The sequence below is a fragment of the Henckelia pumila genome, chromosome 2, assembly GCF_033568475.1.
Source record: "Henckelia pumila isolate YLH828 chromosome 2, ASM3356847v2, whole genome shotgun sequence".
NCBI classification, from domain to species: Eukaryota; Viridiplantae; Streptophyta; class Magnoliopsida; order Lamiales; family Gesneriaceae; genus Henckelia; species Henckelia pumila.
The window spans coordinates 39,570,432-39,582,215 of record NC_133121.1 but is presented as its reverse complement, the minus strand read 5'-3'; the positions used below and the strand labels follow the sequence as shown (position 1 = coordinate 39,582,215).

At 34.4% G+C, this 11,784-nt stretch overlaps 1 protein-coding gene across 1 annotated transcript; it reads right to left on the bottom strand.

Annotated features, from left to right (window-relative positions):
- Positions 1 to 8,799: 8,799 nt before the first annotated feature.
- On the bottom strand, positions 8,800 to 10,068 carry LOC140877523 (uncharacterized). Its single transcript, XM_073281061.1, has 2 exons — positions 9,912 to 10,068; positions 8,800 to 9,839 (listed from the first exon to the last, which is right to left on the bottom strand). Exons 1-2 carry the CDS (start codon positions 10,066 to 10,068, stop codon positions 8,800 to 8,802), a joined length of 1,197 nt encoding a protein of 398 aa, XP_073137162.1.
- Between the last annotated feature and the right edge of the window lie 1,716 nt (positions 10,069 to 11,784).

The following is an 11,784-nucleotide window of genomic DNA, read 5'->3' as shown; positions in this document are numbered from 1 at the left end:
AGCATAAAATGCTCAGCACGAGAGTATGAGTACACTGTATTATATAAATGCATGAATGCAAATGTACCGCCTACTGAAACTAGAGTTCAAGGATAAGATAACAAAGACAGACCGGGCCCTGGTATGTAGCACATTGTGCCGTCGCTTCAGGAGGTGGCTCTCATACCAATACCAGTGGATACTCCGAATCCAAATCGATGGAAGTTCATCCACTAACAGGATAGGGTAAAACCCTAATACCAGACATCTCAAAAGAGATAGCTAAATATGCAAATGTATGCAGCATAAAATCATGTCACATAAATCATGCAGTCACGTAATACATGCATATTCAGTCAGGATATCTCGAACAGTACTTTCGTACCTCAACTACTAGGCAAGCTCTACCAGCTCTAGGTCCACGCCTATAGTCCGCACTATACTGAGAAATTATACTAATATCATTATATTACTCCAAAAGCCTTAACTAAGCTATTTCATACTCCTAAATATTTTTAGAAAGCAAAAGCTATACCTGCGTCCGTCGTCAGCCCGTTGTTGTCGCTTGCCTCAAAACTATGTCACAGCTCCGCTACGATGCCTGGACCGCTATGCCACTTTCGGATTCCCAATGGGACACTTAGAATTCCCTAGATCTAAGTTAAAAGGATAAGAAATTGAGAGAAGAGAGGAATTCGGTGCGCCTGAAAATAAATATCGGCACCTCTATTTATAGATGGAGTTTAGATCGTCCGAACCCCACTTTGGAGCCTCCGAACACGTTCGACCGCCGGAACTCGACTTTGGAGCAGGCGATGTCCCATCCAAATGTCAGTCGTGATGTCATCTTGCTGGCTTAATCAATGACGTAATACTTGATCCCGATCGGACCGTCCGAACCTGCCGACAGAGCGTCCGAACCTATTCGGAGCCTTCGAAGCCTCATCGGATCGTCCGAACTTAGGATGTTTAATTATGATTAGTTCTTTAATCACCTTACTTGGTTACGGGCAACTACAAAAGTTGCATAAGAGAAGTCCAAATCGATCCTAACAAATGGGAACCTTTCATTTGCCAAACACCCCCATATTTTTAAGATATTCCAAAAGTGTTTGTGGAATTTCTACAATTCATAAGGAGTTTTTCATTCTTCTTATGTGGTTTAAATTGATAATACATGTTGTAAATTCAATCACTTCCCTCCCATCTTTGGGTAATCATAACATTTTGAATTCTAAGAGTTAAAATTTAGAAATCCAAACTCAAGATTATACTTCTTGTTAAATTTGGATTTAAGCATGATTGCATAAAGATATCAAAGATCATACATTGTCACGAAATTGGACAATATTGTGTTCTTCAATTTATCACTTCAATTGTTATTGGATTGATGTTCAAACTTCAAATTTTTTCAAATTTTAAGCGTTATAAATTAGAACTCTAAATTCAAGATTTTATGTCTTGTAAATTTATATTAAGCGTGATGGATTATCAAATTTGAAATTGAACTCTCGATTTTCATTCACAAAATGAATTTTAAGTGCAAAAGGCTTATTATAAAACTTGATTCAAGATTTTATTTATTGTAAATAAAAGTTCTAAGCGTACAAAACTTACAAAATTCACTTTGAATGAAACGACAAGTATCACAACAACTTGTCAAAACAATACAACATTTTGTATATAGTTGACACACCATTTCACTTGTTATCCAACAAGTTTTTCATCAGAAATAATCTATAATGAAGTATGTCTCCCAGTCTATCTCATGACTTGTTGCGATAGGATCTGCAACAGTCATGTTAACTTGATTTAGTTTGCCTTTATTTGGACGTTAACAGTCCCTGTCCATGTGATTTCGCTTATCACAATTATAACAGTTCCCTTAGAACCTTTTTACCTTGCTCTTGTCAGAATACTAAATCCCTTTGCTAGCATTTGGTTCAACCAAATTAGCCTTTTTCATATATGGATAATTTCTCTTTTGGTTCAAATTTCTTGCAATTGTCATCTTCAATACGCAGTCAAATAATTAGATTCTCTAGACCCATTTTCTATTCCTTTTTCCTTAAATAATTTTTTTTTAAATCCATCAATAAAAGCGAAAGTTTCTCAATTATGGAACAACTTGAAATAGTTCAATTATTTGCATATCCTCAACATGCAAATCATGTAACACTAGCAATTCCTGCACCTGACTTATAACATATTTGAAATCAACCATTTTGAAATTCAAAAACTTATCAATTTCGTTTGGATACTTCATAAGACATTATTTTTTCACTGTCAATTTTCTTCACGAATATAGTTGGAGCTCTCTCATGCAGAAACTCGACCAAATGCAATGTAGCATGATAGAACATCATCTTTTCAAAGTCCGGGCCTCCAAAATTCTCCAATTTCTCAACATGTGTCACTAGAACTATTGATGTAACGTGGTCATTAGATGAATATTCCATCTCAGAATGCAAAGTAAATTCGTCTTAAGATTGTTGGAGTTGAGTCCTATGCAAAACTGAAACTGTTTGTCTTGTGTTTTGACAGATGTTATAACACGTCCTGGAAAACGACACCAACAGAAAGTTAAAGTCGAGGCTAGAGTAAGACTCTATATTCTTAAGATAAATTTGCCCCACACATAGTGCTTATGGAATACGAAAAGCGTCTTCCAAGATACAACGATTTTCGTTTTGTAATAGGAGCACTTCAAATTACAAAAGTCGGCGAACTTTAAGATGCTTTTTGAAATTTTTAACAATGTTGAACAAATATGATATGCAGAAATATGTACAGATGAAAAATCAGAGTATTTTTTGAGTTTCAATGTGTGTATCCTTTTCCATTCCAAATGGGTTATTTTTATAGAGAATGAAAAACCTTTAAATAAAAAGGTGCATCACTTCAAATGAGAGACATCTTTTAAAAAAGTCAAGCATAACTAACTCTCAGTTTCACATACAACCATTCTACCGCATGAACCAAAATTAATTGGAATTTCCGAATTCTAATTTGAATGCTGAATTTAAATTTAATTTCAAGTTAACAAACTAAATTTGTTTCAAAGAGGTATCGATGGCACCCTTTGCCACCTGCCTTTACCACTTATCGCATTTCTCATTTCCTTTTTTTTTTTTAATAATATATAATATTTTTCTATTTAATCTTTTCACTCGATAAAATCTGAACAATTATTTGTGAACACTTTATTAATTTCTCATTCACCTCAATTGGAAATCGAGAAATAATTTTATCATAAATATTTTATCAATTCTAAATGGGTACATAACCTAAATTTCCAACACATAGGACTACATAAATTTTATTCAAACGATGTAGGACAACTACACACAAACATACCTCACGTCCAGAAATGAATATCTCGATCATAGAGATATTGACGAGTGACTCAACTATGAGAATAACTGGGTACCCAAATATGGATTGTCCTGCACAGAATGGTGGAACCTGTCTCTGTGACTATGTTAAAGATGATGCACTTGGACTTAACTAAACCACAATAGCTAACACAAGGACGGATGATTTCTTAAGCCTAGATATGAAACTGTATCCAATCGATGTGTGACATCTCAACATAGACTTTAATCATAATTTATCCTAGTGTTAATTTGTCATTAGAACATACTACTAACGTGTCTAAGACATATCAGCATTTGTAGACAAAATGAAAAGTTTGGAAAGAAGATCGAAATTTGATAAGTTAATATGCTAAAACTCAAAATTGAAAGTAACAAAAAGAAAGAAGTTATTTCTTTGTTTTATAATGTTTCATTTAAATGGGCAGTTTTACGAATTTCGTCAATATTTCTGAAATAGATAACGAATGTTTATAATTTTTGACTTCTATTATATTCCATTTTCCATTTTAACCACGAACATTAATGATCTTTTTCTAGGGTCCTAAATGCACATAACGTGCAATTGATGCAGTATCAATTGAAGATATTTTACGTTAATTCGCCGGTACGAAAACTTATCAAACGAGTTTTATAGCAAATTTATTTTTTTTAGTGTGATTGTTTGAATATGAAAATTTGTACACCACCACCAACAACAACAACAACAAAAAGAACAAACTCATATGAAAATTTGAAATCATCACAAGCGCTAATTTATGAGGCGAAACTCTAATCCAACTTAGATTATGAAAAAATATTATTTTAATATTTTTCACTTTAGATTATAAACCAATCGACCTATACCACGAATATAGATCCGTAAAATCATCTGAAAAGAAATATAATAAAATTTTAAAAGAATTCTCGAATCGTCAATTTGAATTTGGTCTGTCGGGCCAACCTGTCCCGCCATAAAAAAAAAAGGTGGATTGGGTCATGATTTGGCATGTCTGGAGGCGGGCAAACACGGGCTGGCCCAATTGGGCTGTGGGCCTCCTGCCATTTTTTTTTTAAATTTTTAAAAATTATATTATTATTGATATTTTTAATAGTTTACATATAATTAATAAGTTTTGAACGTTTTATATTATTTCAAATGTTTTATATATGATTGATAATATTTAAATGATTTATTTTTAATTGATTAATTTAAAAATTTATATTATTTATAATGATCTATGTATTGTTAATAAATTTTTAAATATGTATTTCATTTATAATTGTTTTTGTATGATTTTTTTAAAAAAAATATATGAATTATTTTTATTTTTTTATTTTTTGATGAGCCAATACGTAATCTATGAAAGGTTAGGTTGGATTGGAATATTTTCAATCCGCCATCAATTCTGACTGGGGCGGCCCGAATTGACATCCCTAAGAATCTCATCAATTTACCCCATAATTGATAGTATTTAAAATTGATATCCTCTCGGATCCAAACAATCTACTTATATTTTTCAATAAAGTAATAACATCTTCAGAGAATCTGCTTATGTTTGAATTTATCGAAATGATGATATTAAACAAATATTACGTAGTACCTGATTTTACGATCAAGCAATCCTATTCTAAATGGTGAATTGCATAACTGAATTGCAAAATAATTTTGTAATCAAATATTCGATTCATTAAGGATCACATAATTATTTTCCCGAATCAACATATAACCTGGCATTGCAATGGACATGTAATTTGTCTTGTCAATTCAGGTCGCCCCACCATTGTGACCGATTGGGAAAATCCAAACCCAAACCAACAAAAAAATAATGAAAAATGAAATAAAATCATACATAAACACTTATAAATGATGAGTAGGTTTTTTTTAGACCGTCTCACGGATCAACTCAACACAAAAAAAAAAATACCCGGTAAAAGTCAAACGGATCTTAATTAATTACATCGATAAAATTAAAAACTGTGTTGGGTTGACACTAATCTCTCCTCTTAACTCTTCGCAAGAAAGTCCTGAACTCTTCGCAAGACCGGTGATTAACGCTCCAAGGTATCTCCAAAGAACTTCTGATCAAAACGGAAGTTGGCACCTCAGGTGGTACAAAGAATGATACCATTCACCAAACGAGTATAAGCAAATAATCGTCCTCAGAGATTGTGTTGCACAATTTTCACTTTAATATTCCTCTTTATCACACTTCAATGAAAACTTGATTTTTGTTTCTACCAAACTACTATTTACAAATAAATAATTAATCGAAAGATCAATAAAATTCAAGAATATTCTTCAAAGAATTAAAATTCAAATATTTGGTGAAAATGTTGAGATTTCGGTTCACCTTTCCCTTATTGAATCTGATTAATTAACTTCAACAATCAACTCATGTTTTTTACGAGATTTCCTAATTTATTAACAAACTCTTTCAAGTTATGCTAACCTAATTCAATACTATGAAATAATTAAATGTCTTCAATTATTTATCATAGATGATTGCATGAGCGTTTTTGGAATCCCTAGCTTTCGACTTATTGGGCTATCACTATCAACATAAATCCAACCAATTCTTCCTTTTTCTTTAGCAATTCCCGCATAGGCGATAAAAATCACCCGCCTAGGCAAGAAATGTTCTGCCCAACGATCCAACATAGCACTTTCCGAGCTCTGATTTCGTCTTTTTCCTACCAAAATTCTTAAATATATGAGTAGATACCACATAATGCTCAAAAAAATCGAATTTTAGACAAAAATACGGAATACTAAAAAATCTCATGCTCAATAAAGACAAATTTTACTAACTTTGCATATGCTATTTTGGGTTCTATCAACCTTGATCTTGGAAATCTTTCAACACCAAGGTACCGAAGGGATAGACTTTTTCAATGACAAACGGCCCTGACCATCGTGATTTGAGCTTGCCCGGAAATAATTTCAGCATTGAGTTGAAAAGTAGCATGGCATCTCCATATTTGAGCTCCCTATGCCGGATCATTTTTTCGTGACTTCTCTTGGTGCGCTCCTTGAATGAAAGTGCAAGATTATACGCTTGCTTCTTGAATTCTTCCAGCTAGTCCAATTGTAACAATATTTTTTCACTTGCAACCATAAAGTCTAAGTTTAATGATTTATTGCCTAGTATGATTTATGCTTTAATTCAACAGGTAGATGACATGATTTACCAAAAAGTAACCTATATTGTGTAGTGCCTATAGGTGTCTACAGGCAGTGCGATATGCCCATAGAGCGTCATCTAATCTGACATACCAATATTTCCTACTCGTGCTCACTGTCTTCTCTAAAATTATTTTTATTTCACGGTTTGACACTTCCACTTTCCCACCAGTTTGGGGATGGTACGGGGTGGAGATCTTGTTCTTGACACCATACTTTGCCAAAAGTTTTTAAAACAATTTGTTAAAAAAATGTAAACCTCCGTCACTAATGATTTCTCGTGGAGTGCCAAATCGATTAAAATATTTTTCTTCAAAAATTTCAACACCACTTGAGCATAATTAGTTGCACAAGCCTCTATATGTACCCATTTCGAAACATTGTCAACCGCAACCAAAATGTAATTTGTAATGAAATATGTGGGAAAAGATCCCATGAAATCTATGCCCCAAACATCAAACACTTCACCACTCCATAATATTATTCAAAGACATTTCATTACGGTTAGAGATGTTACCTATGTGTTGACATCGATCACAAGAAATAGCATATGCACAAGCATCCCTAAAAATAGCAGACCAATAAAAAAACTCGTTCTAGTACCTTTGCCGCTTTTTTTTATCGGTCCAATGGCTCAAAACCAGCCGCATCTCTTCTTCCAGCATGCACCTCCGAATCATGGAATCTGCAAAGATTTTAAACAAAAATGGTTCCTCACAAAAATAATATTTCACATCCGATAAGAATTTCTTTCGTTGGTGAAATGATAAATTTGGTGGAAGTGTGCATGTGACAAGATAACTAGAAAAATTTACATACCATGGGCAATCATTAAGTGTGAATAATTTCTCATCCGGAAGCCAATCATATATGTAATCCTCTTTATTTTTCTTTTCCTCACTCATGTATTCAAGCCTAGAAAAGTGATCAGCGACTACATTCTCTACACCTTTCTTGTCTTTAATTTTTAAATCAAATTTTTGCAGCAGTAAAATCCATCTAATCAATCTAGGCTTAGCATCCTTCTTAGCAAGAAAATATTTTAATGCTGAGTGATCGGTGTACAAAATGACTTTTGATAAAACAAGGTAAGAATGAAATTTATCAAACGCGAATACTATAGCGAATTCTTTTTTGGTGGTGGCATAATTCAGTTGATCTTCATCTAAAGTTTTACTCGCATAGTATATAGTATAAAATACCTTTTTTTTCCTCTGACCCAAAACAACACATATAGCTGTATCACTAGCATCACACATTAGCTCGAAAGGCAGATCCCTGCAGGGGCCACCAAGAGAGGAGCTGTCACTAATCTCTCTTTCAGTATCTCGAATTCCTGCACACAGTTAGATTTAAAATCAAAAGGCATATATTTAATTAATAAAAAAGGCAAGGGCTTAGCAATTTTTGAAATTTTTTTAATAAATCGCCAGTAAAAACCAGCGTGGCCCAAGAAACTTCTAACTCCCTTTATAGACGTCGGTGGAGGTAAGTTTTTGATGACTTCCACCTTTGCTTTGTCCACCTCTATTCCTTGTTAAGAAATCTTATGCCCAAGATTGATACCTTCCTGCACCATAAAATTACACTTATCCTAGTTTAACAACAAATTATTCTCCTCGCACTACAACAAAACCATACGCAAATTTTTCTGACAATCGTCAAAAGAAGATCCAAAAATAGAAAAATCATCCATGAATATTTCTAAAAAAATTTCAATCTTGTCATGAAAAATTGCAGTCATGCATCTTTGAAATGTGGCTGGTGCGTTACACAATCCAAACGACATCCGTCTATATGCAAAAGTACCATAAAGACAAGTGAAAATAGTTTTCTCTTGGCCCTCAAGTATAATCATAATCTAGTTAAATCCCGAATACCCATCCAAAAAGCAATAAAACACATGACCCGCTAATCTCTAAAGCATTTGAACTATAAAGGGAATGAGAAAATGGTCCTTATGGGTGGCGTCATTTAATTTCAAATAATCAATTCACACACGCCATCCCCTAACAGTTCTTGTGGGTATCAATTCATTTTGCTCATTTTTTACCATAGATATATCACCTTTCTTAGGAACACATTGAATTGGACTTATTCATGCACTGTTAGAGATAGGATAGATAATACCTGCATCCAGCAATTTAATTGTTTCGTCTTTCACTGCGTCCTGCATCTTCGAGTTTAGTCTCCTTTGAGGTTGCACCAAAGTGTATATTTCTCTTCAATCAAGATTTTATGCATGAAAATCGATGGATTAATTCTCTTTATCTCCGCCACTTTTCATGAAAATGCCCTTTTGTGCTCTTTGAGGACTTCCACCAATTTTTCTTCCATCACACCTGTCAAAGAAGAGGAAATAATAACAGGTAAATTATTATCTTCACCCAAATAAACATATTTCAAATGTGACGTCAAGGGTTTAAGTTCGAGAATTGGTGGTGCGTCGATGCTTGATTTTTGAGGGACTAGATCCTTCCTATCTCCCAATTCTTCAAGTCGGAACCGCACTTGCTTCTTTAATGTAGGATTTGCATTAAAATATGCTACAATGTCTGTTCTCTCCTCATCAAATTCATCATCGCATCTTCCATTTGTAAGTGAAGCTTTCACTGGATCATTTAACTCGTCCTGCAAAAAATTATAAACAAATGAATCCAATGCATATATCCTAAAACAATCTTGATTGTGCAGTGAGTGTTTAAGTGCGTTAAAGACGTCAAAAATGATTTTCTCATCTCCTACTATCAATAATAAATTTCCTTTTTGAACGTCAATGTGGGCCTTTCCTGTTTCCAGAAAAGGTCTGCCCAAGATTAATGACATATCCAAATCTTCTTCCATTTCAAGCACCACGAAGTATATTGGAAATATAAACTTGTCAACTTTGACCAGCACATATTCAATTATTCTTCGTGGATATTCTATGGATCTATCCGCCAATTGCAGAGAGACTCTTGTAGGTTTTGGATCTCCTATCCCAAGCTTCCTAAAGACAGAAAACGACATCAAGTTAATACTGGCACCTAAATCACAAAGAGCTTTATGAAAAACTACATCACCGATCATGCAAGATGGGATGGAAAAACTCCCTGGATCTTTCAACTTAGGTGGGATTTTGTTTTTCACTAAAACAGAACAATTTTTAGTTAAGTTCACCAATGCATGCTCCTCTATCTCTCTCTTGCTGGCTAAGATTTCCTTCAAAATATTTTCATAGATAGGCATTTCCATCAAACCATCAACAAAAGTATTAATATGTAACTTTTTGAACACTTCAAGAAATTTGGAAAATTGTGCATCAATCTTTGCTTTCTTAAGTGCTGCAGGAAATGGAGGTGGAATAACAATATTAGACTATGACGTGGGTGATCGTGTAGAGTCAGATAACTTACCTGTCGATGCTTCTTGCTCACCCTCATCCTGATTCTCTTTTAGCTTGGTCACCTTGGCGTGGAGCTTCTTTCCATTCCTCAACTCAACAGCCTTCACTTGCTCCTTTGAGTTTTGTTTGGTATCACTCGGTAGAGTTCCAGGCTCTCTACTGGACATTTCTTTTGCCAACTGCCCTATCTATAGCTCCAAATTCTTTATCGATGCATCTTGTTTTTTCATCCTTGTCTCAGTTGATGATATGAACTTTTGCATCATTTGACCTAGGCTTGAATTTTCCTCTTGAGGTTGCTTCCCATGATTCCGATTTCCCTGTGGCCGAGCATGATTATTCAGGCCGCCCCATGAAAAGTTTGGATGTTGCCTCCAACCTGGATTGTATGAGTTCGAATATGGGTTGTTCCTAGGGCAATTTTGACTATCCCCATGGTTCACTGGCACCCCATATTGCACATAAAAAGGGTTATCATCTTAAAAATATTGTGTAAAATTTTCACCTCTACATTTGTCATTGATTACCTATTGGATGCGCACAACAAAATTTCCAGCACTCAAACTATCAATCTTCTTATTCATGATTTCCAGCTGAGCTGCCATTGAAGTGACCACGTCTAATTGATGGATTCCAGCAGATTTTTGTAACGTATTCCTCTCAGATTGAGAGAGATAGCTGCTAAGAGACATTTCCTTGAATAATTCAAACCCATCTTTTGGTTACTTATGCAAGAGATTTCCACCTGCGGTTGCATCTAACATGGTGCGATTAGCATGCAACAAGCCATAGTAAAAAATTTGTACCATGAGCCAATCGGTCAATTTATGATGCAGGAATCTCCTCAGCATTTCCTTGTAGTGCTCTCATGCCTCGTATTGTGATTCTTGGTCACATTTACAAAATTAGTGGTAATGTCGGTTCACAGTTTCATTGACTTTAAGGGAGGGAAATACTTGGTGAGAAATTCCATTTCCAACTCGTTCCATGTTTGTGATAGAACATTTAGGTAAATGATTGAGCCATGCTTTAGCCTTATCTCTTAGTGAAAAAAGGAATAAATGCAAACGAATAGCGTCATCAAAAACTCCCTGATTCTTGAAAGTATCACAAATTTCTAAGAAATTTGCAATGTGAGTGTTTGGATCGTCAATTTTGGTTCCACCGAATTGGACTGAGTTTTGAATCATCTGGATTATGGTAGGATTTATCTCAAAATGGTTTTTTTGCCACAGTTGGTCTAATGATGCTTGGCACTCGATAGATGGTAAGGCATAATCCATCATTAATCTGTAGGCAGGTGGTTCATCAACATCGCCTCCTCCTCCATCGATAAACAGTGGTTCGTTCTCTGTCATCGCTGCTCTTTGTTGCCTTATTTTCCTACGAAAAGTTATGTCAATTTTGGGATCAAAGGGTATGAGTTCCGAGTTTGAAGATTGTAGCATGCACCGCAAGGTAGTCCTGCAAAGAACAAGTGGATTAGTTGTGAAAAAAATAAGTGAAACTAGAGAAAATATCTAAGCAAAAAATTGTAAATTAACAGTTCCCGACAACGGTGCCAAAAACTTGATCAAGCTTTCCTTGCACTGTAAAATATTCTAGGAAATAAATATGGCATTCATGCTCGAAATAATCGCAAGTGCACGAATCAACTTATAGTATAATATGTGAATACGAGTATCGTCTCAAAGACTGTGTTGCAAAATTTCAACTTTAATATTCTTACACTTCAACGAAAACTTGATTTTTGTTTCTACCAAACTACTATTGACAAATAAATAATATCGAAAGATAAATAAAATTCAATAATACTCTTCAAAGAATTAATATTCAAATATTTGATGAAAATGTTGAGATTTCGGTTCACCTTCCCCTTATTA

Coding starts and splice junctions, on each gene's coding strand:
- LOC140877523 (XM_073281061.1), bottom strand. CDS start 10,068: ATGTCCAGTAGAGAGCCTGGAACTCTACCGAGTGATACCAAACAAAAC. Junction 9,840..9,911: donor TGAGCAAGAAGCATCGACAG/GTAAGTTATCTG, acceptor CATTTCCTGCAG/CACTTAAGAAAGCAAAGATT.